This window comes from Podarcis melisellensis (genome assembly GCF_964234715.1).
Source record: "Podarcis melisellensis genome assembly, chromosome: 5".
Lineage (NCBI taxonomy): Eukaryota > Metazoa > Chordata > Lepidosauria > Squamata > Lacertidae > Podarcis > Podarcis melisellensis.
The window spans coordinates 53,415,790-53,443,087 of NC_138537.1; the positions used below are offsets into that span (position 1 = coordinate 53,415,790).

General features: G+C 40.5%; 1 protein-coding gene across 2 annotated transcripts in view; it reads left to right on the forward strand.

The window, feature by feature from the left end:
* The window catches only part of PLPP4 (phospholipid phosphatase 4), an 88,807-nt gene extending 61,948 nt beyond the window's left edge, over positions 1-26,859 (forward strand). Inside the window, exons 6-8 of one of the 2 annotated variants that reach the window (XM_081912852.1) lie at positions 16,056-16,226; positions 22,003-22,191; positions 22,555-26,859. In XM_081912852.1, the coding sequence (XP_081768978.1) occupies positions 16,056-16,226; positions 22,003-22,191; positions 22,555-22,604 (410 nt within the window). In that variant the 3' untranslated portion in view covers positions 22,605-26,859. Of the gene's footprint in view, positions 1-16,055; positions 16,227-22,002 lie in introns of both variants that reach the window. The other variant, XM_081912853.1, reaches the window with a different exon arrangement.
* The last annotated feature ends 439 nt before the right edge of the window (positions 26,860-27,298 follow it).

A 27,298-nucleotide genomic window follows, 5' to 3' on the forward strand; every position in this document is an offset into this window, starting at 1 on the left:
AGAAGAAAACCACTAGACAGGTCAACCACAAAAGAATTCTCTATCTAGCTGGTCAAATTCTGCTGTGTAATTGTAAATCTGCAAAGGACTAAGGACAATCAATAGCTTTTTAGAGAGAAGCTTGGGACAGGGAAGAGCTTGCGGCCAAATTATACAAGATGTTCTTTTTCTTTCAGCTGGGGTTTTTCTTTTTGTTGTTATACAAAATGCAGCGTTACAGAGGCTGCAGCCCTAAACTGAGAGGGAAAAAGCTATCCAAATATGGGTACCCAGATTATTATTATGTTCTCTGTGGCAAAAAGTAGCCAGGAGTGGAAAGGGTTAAGAAGCCACTCTCCTTCACGAGTTTTTCACTGTAAAGTGTAGTTCCTATGAGTTCATTTTTTATTTTTTATTTGTAAAAGGAAAAATAAAGTAAGGGAACAAAATGCACATGTCTAAGCATCCTGTTTAGCTTAGTCTGCATTTGTAGTCCTAAAATTCTGAGCACCCAGAGCACTGGAACATACAACAGAAATCTATTTTTTTCTGTTGTTACACAGTCCTCTGCAAATTTGGAACTAGTAGCTTGGGGCTTGGGCTATGAGTAGGGCTGCTTTTACATTCCAGTTCTGTGTTGTTAAATCCCAAATGTTTAAAATCCCCTGAGCCAATAAAATGAAATCCTTGATAGAGGCCTAGAAATAATGAGAACTGCTATCATATTTTCATACTTATCCCCAAAGACTCAAGAGCTGTAAATTTACTATTTCAAATTGACCATTGGGATTCTTTTGGTGCTTAATAAAATCCAATTGCCAATACAAAACACCTTGGGGAGAAGTGGGCCATGAAGAATCATTTGAGTTGCATGCAGCCTACTCATGCTGTATATTATAACCAAACAGTTTACTTGCTTACTTTGATGAAAATGACATTGATTTTTCAGTGCACACACCACACAAGTATGAGCTGAGCATTTTCGTCACAGTCTAGAGAACTGCACTCTGAGTGTAGTTTTAAATCTTTCCACCCTCCTCACTTAGAACAGCAAGCCACTTTTGAAACACAGAAGTGCTTCAGATAACATTTCCACTGGTGTTCAAACTGGACAGGGAAGGCCAGTCGGACATGAAATGAACAGGTAGTCTCAGATTATAGGTTCCTCCTGTTTATTGAGCATCCATCTTGGATTAGGTTGCACAAAGGTGGATAGATTATACAGCATTCATTTTGATTTGTTTTCAGGAAATTTATATGACAATGAGCATTCAGAAAATCTCTCTCCCAGTTTCCTTGTAGTCTTTTCGTTTGCCTTCCTTTTCATCACACATTCGTTCCGCACTTTTCAATGCACTTCCACATCACTTTCTTAACATCAAAAGTTCAATTTTCTAATGTACTTGTTGTGATAGGGTGACAGAGCACTTTAATCCATTTCAGCGGTGAAAACATAAATTTAGTTTGTAGTGCAATCTTATGCGTGTTGACCCAGAAGTTATGCCCACTTTGTTTGATGGAATTTACTCCTGTTCACTGAAGTCCTCTATGTGGTTAGACTTAATTACCATTTGGGTTCCATGGGACTTAATCCCAATTAAGTGAGTATAGGGTTTCAGCCTAAGTGTGTACAAAAGTCTGTTTAAGATTGCAACCTCAAGTATTTTCCTTCTAGAATCGATACAACCAGGGCTTTTCTTTCAGCCAGAAATCACCAGAACTCAATTCTGGCACCTCTCAGGTGGGCACCATTGCCATTCTAAGAAAAATAGCACTGGATATGGGATCCTCCTTAATGAGGGTCCTGTTTGTGCGTGGGCACCTAAGCCACCCCACTGGGAGAGTTGTTGCCAGGCATGGCCCAAGCCTTAACCGTTGGGCCCCGGGATCGCGTCAGGCTGTTTGGGCCAATCGGGGCAGTCGGCGCGATTCCTGGGGCCTATAAAAGCAGCAGCGCAGTGTAACTGGGGGAACTTGCATCGCGCTGCCGAACACCCACCCTCCCTCCCTAATTTTAGGTGCTGCTGCTCTGGCCTTGCTTTGGATTGGGTCGCCTGCTTTGGAGCAGGGGCTGGGTAGGAATTATTCCATTTGGCAGATTGGGTGTAGCCACTTGGTTTTTGCCTACTCCCTTAGCAATCGTCACAACTTTGTAAGGTTTGGTGGTTAGGCATTGGCTTATTGAAGTGTGTGGGAGAGGAGGTGCGGCCATCACCTGCCCCTCCATGAATAAGGGTATTCCGGTAAAGGAATCTGGGGGTCCTGGATCTCGTCCGAAGTCCACTTGAGGGGCTAGGGCCATGCCAGGACCACAGGAACCCCAGGGTGAGCTTCGTTGGTCTTCATTGATGTTGCTCCCTTGTTTGGTGTTTACCCTTTCAGACTTCCATACAGAGAGGCAGGAGTCAGTTATAGTCTGTAGGTGTTTGGTGTTTACCCTTTCAGACTTCCATACAGAGGGGCAGGAGTCAGTTATAGTCTGTAGCCAATGCCTAAGCCAACACCGTTCACTTTGCTGTAATCAATAAAGTTGTGGCCTAAATTTTGCCCAATAACTTAAACTAAAATTACATGTCAGTGTGAAGTTATTTTCAGGGGAAGGGTTTGGGGGCCTCGGGGTGCAAACATTATTAGTTAATTAGCTAAGTTCCTGCCCCAGTTTCAGCTACCTACCATTGGTCATGGTTGAAGCTTCAGAGGAGAAACAAAACTCCTGTTTAAAGTTTAATGTTTATTAGCTTTTTATTATTCAAGAAACTTTTAAATAAATAAAAAATGTGCAGCCTCAAATATTATATAGGAACCTGATGAAGTAAATCTTATGAGGAAAATTAATCACCAGTCTGGCTTCTGGGAAGAAAGGCAAAGAAACTGAAAGGAACCAAATGATTAAGCTAAAAATAGCAGACAAGAAAGCAGGATTGAGAAGAATCATAGCAGCTTGTGACTAAACGCCAAATTAAATATCGTTCTATGAGAGAAAGCAAAAAAGAAGTCCCATTGTTGGCTGAAGTAATACTATTATAAATGTGATGCTATGACCCAGTTCAGTTTGAACAATATTTGCTACATTTTCCCCAAAGGTAATTCCACACACCTTTGTCTCATACATACTTGGGAGATGAAAAAGCTTGCTATAGGTAATTGGAGACTGGGCAGATTCCAATAAAACACAAATCCCAAGAGACTGGTAAAAAATGTCCACTTGTGCTCTCCTTTGACTTTAATAAGCAGTACTTTACCTCTTACAGAGGTACAATACATCAAAAGGATAAATGTGCTTAGTAGAAAGGCAAACTTTCTGCATGGGTTTAGTTATTTTGAGTGTTCCTCACATAAAAATCCAAATCCAGCTATAACTCTGTAACAAATGCCTCAGCAAAAGGTGTTTTTGGTTTGTTTCCTGGTTGTTTGGTTTGCTTGCTTTACAGCCTGCCTGACTTCACATACCTACATACCCTAGAGGGCAGGCTCTGAGTCTGAGAGTGGTCCTGGGCAAAATGCCCCCGGTGAGCCTCATAGGATAAGAAAAAACCTTCAAGGGGCAGCTGGGAGGTGCCACTTCAGTTGGCCATGTTCATGCCAAAAGTTGCATGCCAAAAGTTAGTGTCACTCCAGGGCATTGTGGGAAATTTAAATGGATACTCACAGACCTGGCTGCCGAATATGGAAAGTTCTAGAGAAGTGTCAACACTGTTGGGGTGTTGGAGCTCAGTCTCCCATATTTTATAGGGAGATTATATGACTGGCCTGCCTTGCAGGGATGCTGTGAGGAACACATACTGTATCTAGCATTGGTATGTTATGTATCATTGTAAAATCCTATCGCCAATGTCTGCTATATTGTTTGTTTATTACGTTTTGTCTCATATTCATAATATTCATACACCTTCTTTTGAAAGGTTCACTGCCTTCTTTCTCTGCTACTCTGTATATTAAAAAATGTGAGAACATACCGTTCTGTCCTGGTTTATTATCTCATTTGTTCACAAAGGTATTGTTCCTGTGCCAATAAGTCCAGAATGTTGACCTTGAAATGTACATCCATCAACTGTTCTTTTGGTTGCACAGTCAGATTGTAATTTCAGCTTCCATCTGATGCCATGCATTTTCCTTAAGGAGAGAGACATATATCCAGTTGCAGGAACAGTGTGAAGCGTGCAGTGTAAAACCCCTTCTAGAATTGTAGCAAGTTGTTGTGCCATTCCAATGATGAATGTTATCTGTTTGCATTTGGAAAATAGATGGTAATCATGGCAAGTATCAGGCTCTATAAACAAAAGCGCTGGATCATTTGTCTCTTGCTGTTGCTCGGGCAGCTTTGTAGATTGGTGTTTTGGCAATTCTGCAATTTTCTGCCATTTAGAAATTGTGATAATTTTCTTCTTTTGTGCAAAGTAATATAAGCTCATCGGATGCAGCTCATATTTCAGCAGACATTGCAATGTTATATGAGGTTGCAGGGAGTTGGGCTACATGACCCTTAAGGTCCCTTCCAACTCTACAATTCTATGACCTAGCATTGTCAAGGTATGGTATGTCAGCCCACTGCAGGAGACAAGCAAGAAATGCACTGGGTACCAGGGCTGTATTATAGGTGTAGCTCTGTTCCCCTGGGACATTCTGTTCCCAATTTCTAAGGGAATACTGATGGGTTGCTAAGGGTAGCCAACCACCCCTGAAAGTCTCAACTGTTCCTCACCATCATCACACACATTTTTTCCAGGGATTGAAAAGGGCAGATGGGGCGGGGATGGGTATCAGTTATTACAGCACTTCCGAGTACTCAGAACACAGCTGCATTGGCAGCAGATCCAAAAGGTTACATGTTACGCATAGTAACACATTGCAAAGACTTCTAAGTCAAGCTTTCCAAAGTCAACTATCAGTACTAGAAGATTAGCACCCGACTACAGAAGTCAGCTTTGAAATAATAGCCATGTAATTGGGGCCTTCAGATGTTTGGCCATATATTTTTGTTCACCTATTTCTGTTTGTTTGTTTTGTTTGTCGACTGGCTGGCTGGCTGTTTTGGTAGCATTTAATGGCTGGGGAATGTGCTGGTGTTGAGAAGCATTCATCGACTTACCCTACATAAAGTCGGAGAAGTTCATTATGATAACTATATTGTATTCACCAACTGACATGCAGAAGCATGTTGCCAGGTATGCGTGGGTTCAAATGTGTGTCATGCTTATGGGCCACAGAACTAACATAGTGTACATTTTGGGTGCATGCATTTGACGTGCAACTGCAGGTGTGTGGGTCATTTTGAATCTGGAAGAGAACAGAATGAGGATGGAATGGGATCTGCAAATCAGGGGTTGCCTGTATTTTGTGAAATCTGGAGCCAATCCATGTTGTCTAGATGGCTGCTCTCCTTCCAGTCTCTGAAGTGAGACCGTAAGGGTGCACTTAAAGAAATCAGTTTTGCACAGCCATGAAGTGTCTTTCAAGGTCCTTACCTGTGCCACTGTTTTGCTGCCCTTTCTGGTTCTGGGCTTCAGGTGCAGATGAAGGGAAGATTGGGGCAGTTAGAGCTTTTGCCCTCATCAGACTCTTCCTGTTTTTGTCTGTTAAAATGTGGACAAAAATCTGTCTGTCCAGGAGCTTCCTCTGCAAATTTCTTGTGCATCTGTTTCTGCAAATAAATAAATAAAAACCTGGCACACTTCTGGTGCTTTATAAATAATAAATATTCACCCTGAATTATTTTCTTCCAGAATTCTCTCATAGAGAGAGAGAGAGAGAGAGGATGCATTCACATCTTACAGTGCCTGTGGGAGAGGAAAACGATCACTGCTTTACTTTCTTTTTTGCTGAAGCTTTCCAGTCTTTCCCCTGTTCTGTGGCCTCTGTGATCTAAAAAAGTAACATGTTAAAGGGAAGAGCCAGCTCAAATCTGAGTTAAGACTCTTCGGAGACATATCTGTCTCACAACGAAATCAACACATGAATATTTACCATCTGCTGCCTCAAGCTAAGACATTCTGTGACAACTGTATACAGAAAGAGCTAATTTGTCATACATGTTGCTTTGCAGTATTAAAATCAGAATACAACTTTTGTTTCATTTTATACAAAAAAAATGCTGCATGCACATATTAGTTGTATTTGGGTTGTATCTAAGCCCTATTCAGAGTAGATCCACTGAAATGAATAAACCCAAGTTAGTCATGCTCATTAACTTTAGTAGGGCTACTCTGAGCAGGACTAGCACAGAATACCACCCATTGAGGTTTAATTCATCAGTCTAACAAGCTTGTGCTTTGCACATTCTAGATATGAAAAGTGCAAATCAATCAATGAAAATTCACTCCAGGTTTGCATGCAACAATCATACCGAACCAAATTCTAAGTGAAGAAGATGAGGCTTGCCATCACTTCTTGCACACCTTGGGGTTTATTGGGTATTTATTAGGTGTTCCTTAATTAGACAATCAGTCATGATGTCCAAGCTTCCCTGAAAATCAGGGGGGTTTTTTGCCATGACTGATCTTCCCCTGTAAATGAACAACCACAGAGGAGTTTGACTGTAACGCTTTATTACATGGATGAAGTTATAGTCCCAACAACCCTGCCTAGATTAGAGTGTGCCCTAGGCTGTACCTCAGAATGCTCACCCATGTTCAGGGGTTTATTGAAAGATAGGTCCATGTCAAGTGGGTTCCAAGCAGATGGGAGTCCTTTCCAAACCATAATGCTAGACAATTGTTCCACAAGGCATGAACCTGTTGCCCGCTTTCCACCACTGCAACCAAATAGGCTGGGAGGACTGATGAACACTTGAGCTTTAGGTTCAGCCTTTTGCAATTTTTACAGATCCAGGTGCACTCTGAATGTTTTTAACTACTGCTTCTGTCAGCCCCAGCCAGCAGTGCCAATGGTCAGGGATGTTGTTGGCTGTTGTCCAAAACATGTGGAGAACACCAGGTTGGGAAGGCTGCTTAAAGGTAAAGGTAAATGGACCCCTAACCATTAGGTCCAGTCATGACCGACTCTGGGGTTGCAGCGCTCATCTCGCTTTATTGGCCGAGGGAGCCGGCTTACAGCTTCCGGGTCATGTGGCCAGCATGACTAAGCCGCTTCTGGCAAACCAGAGCAGTGCACGGAAATGCTGTTTACCTCCCTGCCGGAGTGGTACCTATTTATCTACTTGCACTTGATGTGCTTTCAAACTGCTAGGTTGGCAGGAGCAGGGACCGAGCAACAGGAGCTCACCCTGTCGCGGGGATTTGAACTGCTGACCTTCTGATCAGCAAGCCCTAGGCTCTGGGGTTTAGACCACAGCACCACCCGCATCCCGGAAGGCTGCTTAGGTATGTCTTAATGTGGACATCCAATGAATTTAACCCCTTGTGGGCATCCAGCAAAGCTGAATGTTGGAAGATTCAGGACCGATAAAAGCTTTTCACTCCATGCATATGGAACTTCTACTGAAGGCAGTGGTGACAACCAATGTACAGTATATGGCTTTAAAAGAGGAATAGACACATTCATGGAGGAAAGAGTCATAGCCATGATGGCTATGTTCTGCCTCCACAGTTGGAGGCAGCAATATTTCTGAATACGAGTTGCTGGAAACCAGAAGATGGGGAATGCTGTTGTGCTCAAATTTTGCTTGCTGGTTTCCCACAGGCATCTGGTTGGCCACTGTGAGAACAGAATACTAGATTAGATGGACCATTGGCCTGATTCAGCTGGCTTTCTTATGTTCTTATTTTTTAAAAAAAGTCTATTGAATCATTTTACATGATTTAAATATTTATAATTCATATTATATTCAAATATTTTATGGTTTCTGTTTCATCTTGCTGTCTTCTATGGGCTTCAGCAGCCTAGAGGAAAGCCAGTCCGTTATCATCTTTGCCAGGCACCACAGAAGAACAGTGTTTATGGAATGATCTGCCCCAGTTGCTTTGTTACCTCTATCTCTGCAGCATTTACTTATAGCTTCAAAAGGTCTAGAGAAAGTAAACCCTGTAATATTTCCAGTGTTTGTCAGGGTTGGCATTGCTGCTGACATACTGCAGAGTCCTAAGCGGAGAGAGCAGTGAACTCCCCCAGTGAATTTCTGCCCCTTAAATTATTACAAAGCAGACGATAAATACTGTTTTGTATTACTCCACCGTGGGAACCTGCAAGAAATGAATGTGCACTGCTTCACCTCTGCCTATGGTGGGTTGATGGAATGTTTCTCAGCATTGAAAAGATAGGGGAACTCTTTGAGGAGAAAAATTGCTTTGGCCCTCCCTCATGTGGAGATCATGCAATGAGCCGTACTTCTGTGGGGGTTTTTCTTTTTCTTAAGAAGGAGCTATTGATGAGTTTGCAGACAAAAGGAAATGGAGACCATTGGCTTGCAGGTTATTTTCCCATCCATTCAACATGAACCCTCTTCAAATGACAATTACACATAGTGCAATAGACTTAAGTGTTCACTGCAGTATGTAAAACACAAGTGTGTTTACTCAGAAGTAAGTCCCACTTGGTACAAGGGTTCTTATTTTCCTATTAACACCAAACCCAAGATCCACCAAGATGAATGGACTTGGAATAGGTGTATTCCTAGTATCAAGGTTTGAAAACAGTGAGCTTATGTTAATGGTAGATTTATCAAAGCCTGACAAACTTTCTGATGATTGTTTGCCATTTGTTTCCTCCTGTTTTCACTGGAGTTGTAGTATGGCAAATCATTACATGGACTGTATCAGAAAATTAATTCTTCACAACTAGGGGGAAAGGCAGTTGATAATGGAGCAAAAGTAGAATGTAAACCTTGTTTAAAGTACTGCTTGTTTAAAGTACTGCTTGTTTAAAGTACTGCATACTATGACATTTTCCAGCTTTATTTGTTAGCTTGTATAGGTGTATTAGAATTGTGTGTGTGTTTGTGTCTGCATGGTTGGATGGAGGTGATGAATTTATACTTTGCATTTTAAAAATATATACTTTGCTTGAGTATCTCCTTGGTTCATAGGATTACTGAATGTGCTTTCTTCATAACCTATCCTCAGATGATTTTTCATTTTCCTTAATCATTGTGAAGAAAGAAATTGCTGAGAAAATAAGATAATAGATAATTTTGATCAGACTGTACATAACCTATCTCAATTCAAACACATCAAATCTCCCAATATTTACCTTTGCCTCCCCCTTCCTTTTTACTCTACTGAGTGCTACATTTCTATGCCTAAGCTGCCTTCTCCTTGTCCTTCATGAAACCAACCAAATAGTGGTTTGATTCTCACATAATTGCAAGCTATGGTTTTGCTATTTCCCACATCTGGGCTTATACGCTCCCTCTCTGCATATTCTAGTTCCTTCCCGTACTTCCTAGTTTGCAGAAACCATAGTTTCACTGGTTCAAATGTAATGGCAGAGCATTGATTTCCTCAACCAAGGAAGTGAGGGAGCAAATCAAGAGTGCATGATGTGGAGAGGAAGAGGAAAACATGCCTGTCTAATATTCTGGCAGTACCACCAGTCAAACCATACTTGCCATTACATAGGAACTTAGCTAGCATCCTTAGGGGCCTTTTACCATTTTCACAAAAGCATTTTTGTGCCATCAGGTTTAACCCACTCTGTAGGAGTTTCTGTGCCTGCAAATTCAATAGGCTTCAGCCCAAAGGGGAAAAAAATTATATTCATTTTTAGATTTCCCCTAAGAATGAATGTGAAACCCAGAGCTTTGATTTACTCAGAGTGAACTGGAACTCAAATCACAGATCAAAGTGAACTGAGGACAGACTGAGAAAACTATGGGACTGTTTTAACAACACAATTATGGATACAAGGTTAATCATGGGGTACATGCAGGGTCCTAGTAGAAAAATGCCGTACCACCTATCCATCTTGAAAATGCAGATCAGTTGTGCTATTGAGAATCAGCTGTACTATTGAGCCAGGTACCTGGCAGCAGTATGTTGCATATGAGAGAGAGGCTGGCTTCTGTATGCCATGACTCATCCTATGGATCCTTTTGCAACTGTGCCAGTGTGCCATAAGCCCCTATTACATTGTGGCCACAGGCTGATCACCTCACAATGTATAGAGTGTAGTAAAACAAAGTATAGTATTGGAAGAAGCAAAGCTAATTTTTGCCAGAGGAAACAGCATCTCCAAGTCCTTAGGACATAATGTTACCACTCCTATTTATTTTACTAATTACACCCTCACCTTATCAAACTGAGAATTAGTCTACAGACAATGCACAGCTATTCGACAATTTCAAATTCCATATGCATCTCAAGACTGGAGAGCTTTCAAATTGCTGATAATTACATTTCTTTTCTTTTCTGCTAACATTTTGTGCACTGGTTGTTGGATAAATAACCCAATTTTGGATGGTTGCACAGCTGGGAAAAATCTATCTTAACAATAAATATTTCACTAGAAAGGCTAGGGCTGGCAAAAATTGTATTTAGTTTCATAGCCACACAATACAGCAGGGCTCCCTGGATTAGTCATCTTGTACAAGAGTAGCAGCTCCACGTGACAGGAAAGATTTGATGGTACCCAGGACTGTAAGTGTCAATATTTGCCCTCATCCCCTTCACCTTAAAGGAATAAGCTTAACAATTTAAGGCAGTGTTTGCTAGATATCCACCTTCTGGTTCAATCCTATCATGTTCTTTCTATTATTTACCAGTTTTCACACAGCCAAAAGATAATACTTTCCCTTTATTAAGTATTATTAAGAGGAAAGAGCTATATTGATTGTAAGAGCTAGATTAGACTCCATTTCATAGGTGGACAACATCACAAGTGCTTTCCCTCTAACATACCAGCATCAAATGGCATTAAAATATTACAACTATTCAAAACACAATGTGGGGACACTGAAATGTCATAAAGAGCCCTGAAATGTCATTTCCAGCAAACTAAATTCAGCCACTTTCCCCACAAATTCAACACTGAACTATTTGTTATACCATTCATACAAAAAACCCCAATGCTTAGTCTAGGAGGTGTGAATTAGGTCAGTTCTCTTAAATGAAAACCAAACAAATTAAAAAAACAACAACACCACAACTCCATTCCTAAACAATTATTAGTTATAGGAACAAATTCTACTTCACATCTGACATTAACAGCTCCACATAGTCTGTTTGATTCAGTCGTAATACATTTCAGTCTGATTTGTTTCACAGCCTTTTGCCCCTTACTCCCAATTACATTTGTTCTCTTCTCAAAGGGGGAAAAAGCATTAAAGCCTGCCTCTTTCCCCCCCAAAATAAGGCTGGAAACCCTGTGGATGTGATAATTTGTGCCTTCTTCATGTTGCCTTTGTGTGGTTAAAAGGAAAAAATAATATCTCATACTCTGGGAACCCTCCTGAGACTATCCGTTCTGCAAAAGCGAAGCATCAAGGAAGCTGCCTATTATCTCTGGTTTCTGTGAGGCTGGAGGAAAATGCATAATGATTCTAGCTATATCTATCATCTATCATCTATCATCTATCTCTATCTATCTATCATCTATCTATCAATCTATCTATCCATTCTATCAATCAATCATCTATCTATCAATCATCTATCATCTATCATCTATCTATATCTATATCTATATCTATATCTATATCTATATCATCTATCATCTATCATCTATCTATCATCTATCATCTATCATCTATCATCTATCTATCTATCTATCTATCTATCTATCTATCTATATCTATCATCATCATCTATCTATCATCTATCTCTATCTATTTATCTATCTGTCATCTGTCTATCATCTTCAAGTGCCCATTTAGATTATTAAAATGACTTGTAAGCTATTTTACCATTTTCATCACTATTTTACAATACCCTTCCCTGAGACAGCACTGTGGCAGGTACCCCAAATGTGACAGTCAGTCTCCGCACCCCTGCACAAGATTCCCATCTCCCCTTCTATATGAGATGGGATATCTTCTCACCGCTGGTACCCAATTGGAAGTAGTACTAAGATTTAGCGTAACAAAACATTAAAGTTAGTTGCCAGCAAAAATATTACTTATCATGCTTTGAACTCAACTGTGTGCCGGCTACCAAACCCTCTTATGAATAGAAACCATTCATATTTATTTATTGCATATAAAAATGTAAGAAGGCCTAATTATCTGTCCTACCCTGTATTCATTGCATGCAGCACTGTTTCCATTCTGCTGCAGTTCATCTTCCACCAAACACTACATTACTTGCTTGCCTGTCATCTGTGATGAAATTGCATAGCTTACAGATCCTCCAAGTGTCCCTATTTTCCAGGGATGTCCCTGATTTAGAGAAGCCATCTTGGTTTCTGATTTGATTCTGGAATATCCCACTTTTCCTTAGAATGTCCATATTTTCATTGAATAAATGTTGGAGGGTATGGAGTTATCCGACCCTCAAGTCATCTGAAGGCAATCCTGTATTGGGAAGGTTTTTTTTTAATATTAAATGTTTTATTATGCTTTTATATGTGTTTGAAGCTACCCAGAGTGGGTGGGGTAACCCAGGACTCAGCTGTACAGCTTTAAATAAAATGTTTTAAATGTGTTGTAAAGTGCAATATACAAATGTGGCATTTGGCTATGCCAAATTCAATGCATTTTTCAAAACATTTCTTTAAAAAGCACAGCGGTTTTTTGTGTGTGTAGATTCCACCCCAGTAAGATGTTGTGGGGGTATAAATAGTAAAATTATCATTATGGATGGGACATCCTTATTTTCATTGGAGAAATGTTGGAGGGTGTGAGCTTACATAATTTACGCAAGGAATCATGTAAATGACATGTTATGATGTCATTACATTATTCCACCCCATTCATTTTAATACCAGGGATACACATAGGTTGGCAGGAGCTGGGACCGAGCAACAGGAGCTCACCCCGTCGCAGGGATTCGAACCGCCAACCTTCTGATCAGCAAGTCCTGGGCTCTGTGGTTTAACCCACAGCACCAAATGCAAAGGAATTAGTAACCAATAGGATACCATTTGCTTCCTTCTCCATTTGCTTCCATTCACTTAAACTTTCCCTAAATTACCAGTAGCCAAGAATGGGCATTGTACTCCTACAAAGGCATAATTATTGAGTACTGGAGTTTTGTTAACCCTCTTATCTTGCATGCATTGCTTCTGAAAACAAAGGACAAAATGGCATTTGCTTTTGAAGCTTTTGGCACATTTCATCCCTCAAAACAAATGCATTTTTAATCACAGATTCAAATCGATGGCAAGTTCAGTTGGGAGGCTGATTGAGAGAGGCGTTTTATCTTTAGACAAGGCATAACTATAAAACTGTAAGGAGCTGCTATCCCGATGGAAATTGCAGCTGCTGATTCTTTTTCTGTGTAGAAATTGACCTTCATTGATGCTAAATGAAAGAAGACATTATACCAAAGAAGTGTTATGCCACAGAAAAGATTCACCCACTTTTCTGACCCCTTTGGAAGTGTTCACGTGAAACAATCTCATGAGAATAGGCTTGCATGATGAAGTTTATGCTTCTGGTTGCTTTTAGCACTGTGCATTTCCCACAGATCTTTTCAGAGGTGGGGCATACCCCTAACAAGAGGGGTTTTCAGTAATTGCTCTAATTTAAATTGTGGTTTTGAAAACTGACAGCTTGTGCTCGAGGGACAATCTATTCACCAGTGCTCCCTCTAGGTTTTATCTTAGAATTCCTATATGCCTTCATGCAAATCAGCTGTTGATGTGGTCTATGCATTTTGCTATTTCCGCTAACTGCCTTCCTTGCACTACATTGGGCTGCTGGTGCATCTTTGCAAGACTTTTCTGAAATCATCATGAGAGAATTTGGTATCTGGGCTCCCTCGTTGTTGTTTTTGTTTCAAAGAGGTAATGTATTGGTGTGATTAAAGGCAAAAAGCAGCTCTTTAGTAATTGTGCACAAACGCTTGCAGGCTTCAAATTAGAGTATGCTTAAAAGAAACCAACTATTATAATTTCAGCTAAAATTCATCTGTAGTGCACTGAAGTAATTATATATATTTTTTTCATTTTGTATGGGAAGGTACATACAGTAGGACAAGTGGAGGCCTGTGGCAAGTTTATAGAAATCAAATGTGTAAATTATTATATTTGAACTTGAATTAAATGGGGATTTTTCTTTAAGTGCTTTGCGAGCAATAACAGTAGCTATTCCATTTAAATTATCTCACATGCTCTATGTGTAAACACAACTCCCACTTACTTGGATAGCCAGAGAGCACCCTGTAAGCAATGCCTTTGAATCAAGTGAGAAATTGCATTTATTTTTCATATTTTGGTTCCCACTTTTGGCAATGGAACCCCTTAATTAGAGATGGGAATCCTCACCGGTTATCCCAGGACTCTTGGAATTACCTTTTAGAGACACACCAGAGCCAACCTGAATAACCTGAGGACAAGGCATCACAAACCAGGCACAAGAAAAGGATCTGCCCTTAAGACTGGTCTAGAAGCTGCTGTTGGTGCAGAATGGAGTGGCTAGGTTGCTAAGTGAAGTTACTTGCCATGATCCTGAGACACCGCTTTTAAAAGAACTGTGCTGGCTGCCAGTTTGCTGTCCGCAGTCAGGTATAAAGTGTTGGTACTGACCTATAAAGATTAAACTAGTTTATCTGAGGAAATGCCTTCTCCAGTAGTGGATACTAGTGTGGAGTGGAGTGTAGATGCCCACCTGACTTACCAGCAGCTGGAAGAGGAAAAGTGGCAAGGAGCTCTGCTGTGCAAATGCACCGGTGGAGCCAATAAGGTGCTAGCTCACCCCACCAAGAGTTGCCATCCCAGCCCACCATCGACTACTGGCCCTCTTCCATATTGACCTGCTCTTTCACTAAGATCTTCTAATGAAGCCCTTGGAGGGTTGCCATGCGTCTGGAATTTCCCTGACAACCACAGAATACTGCAGTCGGAAACAGTATCTGGGCAGAAATCAGGGGAAATGTCCGGACGTATGGCAACCCATGTTGGCAGTCTTGTTTTTGTCGATTTTCCTCAAAAATAGCTCCAAAACAACCTGCTGAAGTCCATCCTGATGAGATCCAGCTCACAGCAAGCAGAGGCAAGGCCTTTTTGTTTTGGTGGAGTCCAATGTACAGTGGTACCTCAGGTTAAGTACTTAATTCGTTCCAGAGGTCTGTTCTTAACCTGAAGCACCACTTTAGCTAATGGGGCCTCATGCTGCTGCTGTGCCGCCACTGCCCAATTTCTGTTCTTATCCTGAAGCAAAGTTCTTAACCTGAGGTAATATTTATGGGTTAGCAGAGTCTGTAACCTGAAGCGTATGTAACCTGAAACATATGTAAACCGAGGTACCACTGTATTGAACAACCTCCCCTCTGAAAGAAAGCAGGCACCAATGGTGCCTTGCTTACAGAACCTGCTAAAAAATTATTTATTCTCCCAGGCCTTCACTGGTCATTACTACCAGCTTACAGAGATTTGCACTGGTTTATAACTGATGCTGTATTGCTTGTTTTATTCTATTTTCATGTTTGTGTGGTGTTGTTTTTTTAAAAAAGTAAGTGAACCACTTTGACATTTTTTAAAAAGAAAGATGGTAGGGACATCTTTAAAATAAATAAATAATGTCAGCATCGCACATTACCTAAAGCCAATTACGTGTGCATCTTGATATATATCAGCCATTTATGAATATTTACATAATGTTTACCAGAGTAACATTATGTAAATATTCACAAATGATTGAAATGTGTCATGATGTATCATGGGGGGGGGGGAAGAGGTGAATTAAGCAATGCTGGTATTGATATGGAGGTGAATCTTTATTGCAATAAAACAGGAAGAAACTAGAATGTACCTAGGGGTTGCTGTAGATAAAAAAGATGGAGAAAATGTAAGTCTCTAATAAGTCGTATGAGAGCAGTTACAGAAAAATGCCGTTGAATACCAGTTGTTGGAAATCATAAGAGATCCTTAACGATGATGCACTGTGAGCTTAAGATCTCATCATTAGCTGTTGCTTCCCTGCAGCCAAAGGATTGGCTTTCTAGATGCACAACTCTCTAAGCAGCCTCTTTGTATCATTCTGCTAACTCTCATCTGCTACCTGGTTCTACATTTTCTTTTTCCTTTGGCAGTTGCATTTTCAGGCCTTGGCTTCACCACCTTCTACTTGGCTGGGAAGTTGCATTGCTTTACGGAGAAAGGCCGTGGGAAAAGCTGGCGGCTCTGTGCAGCGATTCTACCTCTGTATTGCGCCATGATGATCGCTCTGTCACGCATGTGCGATTACAAGCATCATTGGCAAGGTGAGCCATGGGAATCTCCCCCTTATGTCAGTTGTCCATGCTCTTTGTCTGCTATAGTGATTCTTATCCATGTACAGTAAGGGGAAAGACAGGTCACTGCTCTGATTCAGTATCCACACATAGCCTTTTTTTTTTTTTTGAAGAAAAATAATAATACAATAAATCTTTTAAATGAAATACAGGGCAGAGGTAATTAGTTAAGGCTTTTTGACCCAGTTCATTTTTGTAATTGTAGGCTTGTAAGTGACATCTGTTCCAATTTCAGAGTTGCTCTTCCATGAATAATCCAGCAGAGGCTCTGGCTTGTGGAACATTTTTGCCAATTTCCTCTTCCCCATCCCACTTCTCTTGTGACTCTGGGGGGTCTCCCAACCCTCTGGAACAGATTTTCCAAGGAAAGAAGGGAATGTAGATTGGAAGGGAAATTGGTATTGATGGCAGTGGGCATCCCATAAGCAGCAATTTACTCACAAGATCTCTGGCTACAAATTGGAAGCTAGATCTCTGCCTACAGGTCAGCAATTAGTTTAGCCAGTGTAAAACAGAACGGAGTTGGCGAGGGTCCAAGCTGTCCCCCATTCCAACTTACAAATTTTCTGACCCCAGGGTATTCCTTTGGAAATATATATTTTTATTTACATAATAAAGTAGAAAGAAATGATGGTCCACTCTAACTGTTAGTTTACTGAGCCTACATGTGCCCATTTTTGTGTTATGTTTTACTATACTATATTGAGGTACAGGCATGCATGTGTTTGATTTACATCATCAAGTGTTAATATCCAAGCATCAGATGCTTAACTGTATTTTCAGGATGCTTCCTCTCTTGCAGAAAGCAGAATCACTGTAGTTTAGATCTGTAGTTAACTATATAGATAAATACTGTATTTGTAACATCATACTATAGATGATATAACATTAACACAGTGAATCCAAAATATAGTGAATGTTTACATTCATATGAACATTAGCATCCCAGATGAATCTTCTGCCCAGAATCTTAGAAATAAACAGATGGCTGTTAATAGACTCCTAAATGTGATTTGTCCGCATACACTGGTGTTTTTTTCAAGAAGTGGGGGAATGTATAACTATTTTCAGACACACACAAAAACCATTTGCTATAGTCAGCATTTGTGTCTGAATGTCTACGTTCTCTACATTTTGGGTGTTGCCTATTAATACAATTTTTTTGATAACCTATCTTAAACTTGACTGTCTGGGAGTAGATTATCATCTGTTTTTGACAAGGGATTGAATAATTTTATCATCTGGTGTTTTGATCCAGCTCTGAGTCATTAAAAATGAATCCTTTAATAGCTTCATGGTTGCATTTTAAGATAATATAGAAAAAGGAGAAGAGACCCAGTTTGTTTAAAAGTAGTCAGACAACAGTCCTGCAACTCCCTAATAAATGCACCAAAGGTTTAGAAAAAGACCCATTGAATACAGTGGGTCTTGCATCTGGATGAGCATGTAGAGGGTGTGTTGGAAGGTTCTTGGGGATAGTTCAGTGAAAACTATTTCAGAATTCTACTCACACAAGAAGTCTTCTCTTAACCTCATACCATGACCTGAGAGTGTGTTGTCAAATTCATAGATATTATGTTGTAGAATATGCTTTCTCCTGATCTGCTATGCAGGGCATGCGATGTGTTCAGAATGTGTATGTGTGTGTGTACCTGTGGGTATGCATATGTATATGTGTAAAAGGCAAAACTATTCTGAATGCTGCTGTAGAGGTAAGTCTAGAAGTATGTGCTTAAGAAATCTGCTGTGCCAAAAGCCAGAATTATTCATGGAATGAAATGTGTGCTGTGAGGCAGATAATTACAGGAGCGTTTTCTGTATGGTGGAAATACACTGTACCCAAGGGGATTACTGCTATGTCCATTACGGCTGTCTATGCTTGCCTTTGAAGTTTAAGGAGGTAGAACTGGGAAAACTCTGCTGGCTTTTTGATGGGAACCAAGGACTGTATTAACAACATGTTTTTCTGCAGGTGGCCTTAGCACTTACCTAAAAGGACCACGTCCAGAATGGGGAGACTTAAATGACTCAGTAAAATGCAGCTACAGGCTTTGTTGCTCAGTCATTGTCTCTTATGATGAGAGGAGACAGGCAATTGTGCTGAATTACTTGTGATAACAGCCTTTATTGCCCAGTGGGGAACAAACAGGGACGATCAGCATAACATATGGGACACAGGTACTGTATGTGAAAGGCAAATAGGACAGCCATACACCTAAGAAGTCATATATAAGTTTGACTAAATTAATATGACGAGCCCCTTTCCACTCTAATGGGGAAGCATAGCATACTGGTGGAACAATGGCAGATGAACTTGCTCCATTATGAATTCCAAGCAGGTCGGTAATTACTTTTAACAAGGTTTTCCACCCTCCTTTTCTTTTCTTTAAAAAAGACTCCAATTTATTTTCCCAACAAGGTACACAGAAATAATTATAATGGATAAAAGGCTACCGAGTGTCAAGCATTAAATCTGGGCTAACAGCCTATTCCTTGTGACATCCTTTGTGTATTTCCGTACTGGAGAGATAAAAAAATAAAGTAAAATAATTCTGAGGCAGTTCCAAAAAGTTCAAAGTCACAGGCCCTTCCATCTGAGGTGGGGGACTGGGGAAATGGCTTTCAAGTTTGCCAGCTGCTAATGGAAGCACCACAAAGAGGAAAGAGAAGAGTGGGGTTGCACTCAGGTTCTGCTTTCAGGCTTTTGTTTTTAACGTCTTATATTGAACTTAATTGACAAAAATCTCCAAGTGGATTATATAAAAAATATAAAATATTAATTAACTACTCATAACATTATATGTTAAAAAAAAGCAAATTGACACAAAATTCATGTAAATATTTGCTCACGCTCGGAGAAGATTCTCACTCAAGAGGAATACCCACAGGTTTCCCTTGAAGTAACAGTGGAAACACACCTGTGCAAGATGAGGTATTTTCAAGCAAGATGGGGAAAGCACGCTCATCAGGGTGTTCAAATTAAACTCCTGGCTTTCCATGGGTATCTGGTTGGCCACTGTGAGGGAATTGCTGGATTAGATCCAGCAGTTCTTATGTTCTTGGGTTTCTGATTATCCTACACATTAGTGTTAAGTTGATTGCATGAAATAGTTGCTCTATATGTGTGTACCCCAAAATGTCTCTTGTTTTATTAGTTGCATAGGTGAATGTGTGTGTGCAAGTGTAATTCTTCAAGTATCCTGGGGCTCACTGTTTCACATTCCTATATGGTTGTCGTTGACAACCTTAGATGCATACAGCTCTCTTGAATACAAGATGATCTCCAATATTGGCTTGTGTTAAATTTGTTTTATCTTCTTTGGGACACCATTTATTTTCATGGGAGGGAAGCAAGAAGATTCTCTTGATAGACGATGGGGGAGAAGTACTGCATGCTGATTATAATGAGTGCAGAACGCAAATGGAGAAAAATAAATAGATCTTGGTTATTTAGTGACAGGGCACTATAAATTCTGTGTAGGAACTTTTAAAAGGCTGAGGGTAAAGACTATAAACATGAAGCCATGTATTTAAATAGATTTCTTTTGCATTTCCTTGTGGAAAGCAGTCATGCAATTAAGAAACAAGAACAAGCACTAATATCTTGGTTAAATGTCCTGGTTTTATTGTGTCAAAAACAATAAAAGTAGCAATAAGTAGCTGAAGCCCCTCATTTGAGTGCACACATAGGTGCAAAGGAGTTTAATAAAGGTGGAACAAATGGGTGATAATGCCCAGAGAGAGGGTGTTAGTCATCAATATCAATTAACAAATATGTATTGTTCAGCATGGCATGTTGTTGTTTTGCACTAATTGCTTGATAGAACAAAGTATTAGTTTCCTCTAGTGGTTTCAAATAATGAACAAGTTTGAAGTTGGATGCCACCTTGTAAATCTATTCAAATTACAGTTGCTTGGAAATTGCTTGGGTTGGTCTTAAAAAGCACAAATTCCATTTACTTAACACCAATGTAATAGCAACAGCATAAACCTGTAAAGTCGCACCTTGGTTTTCAAACAGCTTAGTTCCCGAACGTTTTGGCTCCCAAACGCTCCAAACCCGAAAGTGACTGTTCTGGTTTGTAAACTATTTTTGGAAACCAAATGTCTGACAGGGTTTCTGCGGCTTCTGATTGGCTGCAGGAGCTTCCTACAGTCAATCAGAAACTGTGCTTTGGTTTCCAAATGTTTTGGAAGTAGAACGGACTTCCGGGATGGCTTCCATTTGGCTTCCAAGGTACGACTGTACTTATGTGATAACTGGTTTTGCTGCATGGAATGACTGTCATAGACCAGCTTTAATATGAAGTGTTTTCAAGTCATTATACTATCCACATGGCAATTGTAGTTGTTACTATTAAAGTGAATACGTGGAATTGTTAGCACCAGGACTAGTCATTAAAGATCATATGTTTAACTACGGTGGTGATTCTCACTTAACCTTTGCAAGCGATTTTCAGGGCGATAGCATTTCCAGAGAATAGGCTTCCTACCAACATGATATAAACCCCAAATTAGTCTTCTGCTACTGCTAATAATCACATTGAAATTGTATATGAACCCTCTATGGGTTTCTCTTCAGCCTGTCTGTTGCCATCTGCCATGATGTGAACTTCAGCAGTGAGAAGTCTGCTGCACTTGTGTAAGCTCCTTACATGTTTTAGGACAGGGAAAGCTATTGTAGTGGTCTCCAGATGCTATGAACTACAACTCCCATAAGCCACAGCAAGCCTGGCCATCACTCAGAGATATTGGAAGTTGAAGCCCACAACATTGGGTTGGCTACCCCAGCTTTACAACCCTTATTTAAATACATGCATTTGCAAAATAAAGCAAATTAGGGCTCTAAGTGCAGGAAGCATACATGAGTGTAACAGGCTCTTGTAACAGTGTAAGTTACACTGAATGTAACTGTGCAGAAGGTTGCCTTTTTATATGCAGAGGACAGCGCTGGAGGGCATTGGGGGCAGGGAGGCAGTTACTTCAGCTTCCTCCTCTTTGCAATATCAATCTTGTAGGGAAAGAAACATCTGAAGACAGATTCTCTGCGTACAGTTTATTCTGCTGATTATCAAAGTTGACCAACGAAACTAAAGTGTAAGAATTTCGCAGCTAAAGTATTCCAGGTCCCTTTTAATACAGAACATGTTGGTTAACCAAAATCAAGCACATGTGATTCCTATTTTGGTGTGTGCGTTGCTTGTTTCAGTTGACTTATTGAATATAACAAGATGATCAAAACAAAAACCCTAGGTAATAATTAACATTAAAGCCAGAAAAGTCTCATCCAAATCAGGGAGGGGGGAGGAAGCTGACACTTGTGTTTTACTAGAACCCCAAACTCCAACAGGAGCAAGGCATTAATCAAACAATTAATTTTAATGTGCGGACATGTTGCCTCTGAGCAGAGCATAGGATTTTGTTTTGAGGACCGGAACCAGGTGAGCTTCTACATTTTTTAAAATCAGTCTCTGGTCATTCCAAGCTGATTTCATTTCAGCAGTCCAGTTTAAGAAGACAAGCTATTTTGTCGTGACGATTGTTCAGTGCCCACTGGTGTGGTGGGGCAGAGCCACCAAGCCACCCTCCCCACACTAACTGCACTATCCCCCTATCTGAATGGGGTGGGAAGGCCATAGTGTGTTCATGCTGTATCTAATTTGGGGGCTCTCTCTCTTTCCTGTAGTTCTAATAGTAATACATGGCTTCTTAGCAAATATTGTTTTCCTTTCCCTCCCACATCTAGATGCCTTTGTCGGAGGGGTCATCGGCCTCATGTTTGCTTACATTTGCTACAGACAACACTACCCTCCGTTGGGTAACCTGTCTTGTCACAAGCCTTATGTCAGTCTGCTTGCTCAGACCGTGCTGAAGAAAGAAGAGGCGCCCACAGTGGATAATGCAACCAGCCTGCCTCTGGAAGGGATAACAGAAGGTCCAGTATGACTAATACACATGCAGGATGAACTTCTAGCCCTTTCATACATTCCGCCAATCCAAACTGGTCTCTCTGCATAACAAATGTCTCTTAAACAGCTGTGATTCTGCCATACCCCTCCCTTACTTTTCCATATCCTTTTCTTTCCCCTCACACACCTCTCTCCTGTGTTTCCCACACCCTCTGTTCCATGCAAAAGCAATGATTGTTTAAGGGGACAAATACAGAACTAAGATCCGTGAGACGCCGCTCATGATTACTAATCTCTATTTACATGGCACTTCCAGCGTGCAGAGTGCTAGCTTATTCATACTTACCAACAGCCATCTGAGGCAGGTCATTGTTATTCCCATTTTATAGATGGGTGGCAGAGGCTGGAAGAGAATGTGTTGCTCAAGGCCACCCAGTGAACCTGTGGCTGAGCTAGAACACGGATCAGGACCAACTCTTACTCGGATGGACCATATCGACTGCAAAGGGATTAAATATCTTCTGCTAAGAAGTTAAAGGCATTCTGAACTGTGATTGACACCACACCTTCTTTTCCGAAGGCATTCAGCATGTATCAAAAAGGTTTATTTCTTTTATGTCTCATAACTCTGTATGTGGTTACAAGAGCATTCTGCGTGTCTCCCAGTTGTCTAACACGTAGCAGTGCAAGTATCTTTGCGCTGCCCATCAAGTCTGGCAGCGTTCTTCTGTGCTGACTATAATGAAATGATGGTTTTAAATATACAAAAGAGCAAGAGCTGGAGGAGGCCAAGATTGCAGGCACCAGTCATTCCTGAGCAAGATGTCCACAGCACAGTTATGCAAAGACCTTGGAACTCTCAGCTGGCAATAACGTATATTGATAGGATCACTTGGACACTCTTAATATTAACACATTAGCGGAACGGTTTTTTTCCTTTCCCTTGAGAGCATAATTTACATTCAAACTGAATAACTCATTGGCAAACAGCAAGTTGTAGTCCTTTTTTTAAAGAAACGAAACAAAAAAACCTAACACGGAAAATATCCTGAATTGTGAAGGTGAAAAAAACAACACATTTTTGTGAATATGTGAGCTAGAGTCACATTAGTCTAATGGGTTTTTCTTTCTTTGTTTATTTTCTGGGGATTTTAATAGTTTGCCATTCATGGCAATCTGTTTTTGGGAAGATTGACTCTCCCTGCCCCCACCAACGCTATATTAACTTGTGTTATCTTCTGCATCTGCAATTCTGAATCTAGCACTTTCCCAAGTACCTTGTTTGCATAGCTGTCAACGTTTCCCTTTTTTAAAGGGAAATGCCCTTATTCCGAATAGGATTCCTCGCAAGAAAAGGGAAAAGTTGATAGCTATGCTTGTTTGGGAGGCTGCTGTTATATTACTACAAGTGCATGCATGGGAGGGTGTGTGTGTGGCAGCACTCAGTGGCATATATGTTAACAATCGTAAACCTCATTTCAGAAGTCTGTGGCAAAAAGCGAGGACTCCCAGCCTAGCATGCTGCTTTGGTGAACTCCATAGCGACCCTTCACTTGTGTGCAGCCTTTCGCTTATGCAAGGTTGTTGGCAGTGTTCGAAGTATGAACTAGCCCACTGTATTTTGATAAGTACCTCAGGTTGTACCTCAGATTCGTTAACCTGCTGTGATATTTGACAGGGGTGCACAAGACTGCATCTACTGACAAAAAGGTTTATATCCCGTTCATTATTCCATCAGCCCCTCTTCAGATATCTCAGCAAAAACTCACAAAGTCATTGGCTACTGTTTGGTGTGGTGAATAACAAGTGGGCAGGATGACTCAAGGGAGATTTTTCTTTCTTCGGTCCCTCATTGCACACTGCACACCCAGTGTTGGGAGCAATGCTCACAGCCTCAGGACATGAATACAACCATGTGGTCCAGGTTGCTGCCTTGTGCATCTTTTCCCCAGTCTAGTTAGGGATGCATTGGTGAAGGTCTCTGCCACCCTTATAGGAGCAGAGCAATTATGTAGCATATCCACATTCATTAATCTTCCCCTCCTTTATTTCTTCTTCTTCTTCCATTAATTCTTTGTGCTAGTGTCATACTGCAGTGAAGTCATGTTCCTTTTGATGACAGAAAGAAAAACATGCCGTTGAATTCTTTATAAAAGCATATTAGGGAAGAAGATGTTTTATGTAATAATCTGACAATGGGTTTTTTTTGTTTGATCAGCTAGCTGGAATAACGGAGGCTGCTTTGATCAATGCTACCCATTATGGTGCTTTCAACTGGAAGGGATTGCTACCATAGCTATATTTATACCTAATGTGTGCCTGATGGACTATGCTTTGGCCTAGTCTGTAATTTAACAAGTTCACATCCCCCTATAAAAACTGAGCATTTTCTTTGCCAATTTTTTCATTTTATGCAGGGGGTCAGGGGTTACCTGAAGGAAGTGATTGTTGGTTGACAACTATGATTTTTTTGGGTCAGAGGTGAGAACAGATGAACCCCGCTTTTTAAAATAGATCCATTGCACACAGTAAAATAAAAAAATACCCGAAATGAGGATTGTATATATTGAAAATATACAATAAATTAGAATCACATTCTTTTAAAAGCCCTATAGAATTTAATAGGAAGAGACATTTGTGTTCCTGTGTGTGTGTGTTATGTAAATATATTGGGATGTAAAATATACTGTGGAGATATGGATCTTACACCTCTGTATGTATGAGAGAAAAGGAAATTATGAATGGGTGGAAAGTCAGAATAGTATTAGGATTCACTTTTCCTGAATATGCAATGACATAACTTTTGCCTACCTTATAGGGTTTGAGAAGTTTTGCAGTATTTCCCCCAATGATCAGATACTTACATATACTCTGAATCACGTGTCTTTACTGTCTTACTAGTGAAATTTTCACAATGGTCCTAGATCTATATTTTTGAGAGAGAAAAATTCTTACAGAATGAATTCTGTTATAGAGGTGCTCTAATTTTTTTATTCAGACATCTGTCTATGCATGAAACTAACTGTTCAAAACCTTAATATGTTATATGTGCCAACTATGGTTGGAGGAGGGACTGTGGGAATGTCCTGAAGAACACCCAAAGCCTTTGTCATGGGAACCGGCCTTTAAGCAGGAGGTGTTGCTGAACTTGCCCTGGGCTTAAAAAGCTTTCCTGGAGGTTTAGCTGCTCCTGTGCCTTCAGGTGTCCTGGTGAGACTATTAAATCAGGCACAAGGTATCTCTCCAAAGGTCTGTTTTCCCTGCTTCATTTTCTTTGAGGCTGACCCCAATCTGCTATTGTACTACTCATACATGCCCTCCACCAATGTCACTATATTTGGGATAAAAACGGAAAGTTGCTGCACTGGCACATCTCGAGTTTCTAAACCAGGTGGAGCTTTGGAGGCTACCAAGTCAAGTTGACTGTATGGGAAACTTCAGGCCCAGGAGGCAAATGCAGCAATCTAGGCCTCTCTTTCTGTGGCCCTTGAGACCCCCTCTAGGGCATACATCCCCAAAGCCAAACCAGGCATGTTCCTTGAGTGTTTTGACTTGGCTGAAATATGTCATTGAGCTCTGGTATTGCATCTTGATGGAGGATCGAGAGAGGTGTGTTAGTGTGAAGAAGCTAGCATACTGTATGAAGGTCAAATTCATGCTTGTTGCTTTTACCACTTTTGCCTTTGGCCCCACCCACCACTGGTATGTGGCCCCCAGAAAGTTGCCCAGGTCGGTGAATGTGGCCCTCAAGCTCTGGCTTAATCCATATGTTTTTTTGAAAAAACTTCTCATGGTGGCCCAGTTTATAGGAACAAACTGAACATGGTGTCCATTTCAAAAGCAAGAAAGCAACCTCTTGTAGCGAGCCATTTGTGCACCACAATTCACTATGCAGAGCATTTGACTTCCATTCCAAGCTCTCTTCTGTGGCTTGCAGTGTCAATGTCAAAATTGGCTTGGTCACTATGTAGAGCAGCTTCACTCTGCTGATTTGAATGTAGCCACTGTTCCAGTATGCATTTGGATCTTGGCTTGATTCGCATAATGATGTTAAGGTATCATCAGTCATTCTTAATTTTCCTCATAAATGTTCCCTCTTCCATAACAAAGCTGCCTTCCTAGTTTCCTCTCACAACAAGACTGAATGTTTCTAAGTGGTGCATTAAATGCATTTCGTTCTGCCTAATTCTTAAAAATGAATGAAATACATAGGCTCTCCTCCAGAATGCTGTATGAACTCACCATGTCTTGGAAGAAGACACCCCTTCCTCCTCCAGCCATTTCCACCCATTTCCTTAAGATATAATTAGAAGACTTGCCAACCATTAAATGAATCCCGGCTAACCAGATTATAGAATGTGGCATTCAGTGCCACAAAAATATCTCTATATTGCTAGATAAATAGTTGGGAGAGAGTTTGCAATGCGGCAAAAGAATGAAGTGTATTTAATGGAGGTAATTACACTGAGGGCCATAAAAGAATCCTTGTAAAAGCTTTTGATTTTAATGTAATTAAAATTTACTGAGGATGTAATGATGTAAACCTTACGGAAATATCCAGAAGAGCTGCAGTTACTAGTGCAAGATGGTGAGGAAAAGGTATTTTTGTGGATCAGTGTCTTTTTAATTTTGTGCTTTTAATGTGAAGGAATTGTAAATGCTGTAATGCACCAATAAAAATGAACATGAATGTGGGAACTTTGTACATTGTGATGCTGTAATTTTTATTTTGTTGGCAAGAGACTTGGCTTTCTAAGCCCTACTGACTTCTGAATGTTGATAATGTTGTCAAGTAGCTGTCATCAAGCTGCTTTGGGAAGTACCCATGGCTGTCTCACTAAGGAAATGCCGTCTGTAATATTCCTTGAATCCCTAAATGATCTTATTTCTTTTATACAAGTCCTGCAATCCAATTTTCTGGTCATAGATTCAGCTTCATTCCTGTTTACCTCTCTACGTTCTGCCAGGAGAAACTGTGGTTTCTGTGATGCATGTGAGAGCGACTGATAGCATATGATGATATGATTCTGTGCATCAAAATGTTTGGCTTAGCAGAGATGGTATATTATGTCCTTTAACTGAAAGCAAGTAGCATCACAGTCTTAGGGCCTAATCAACTCAGAGCAATAGATG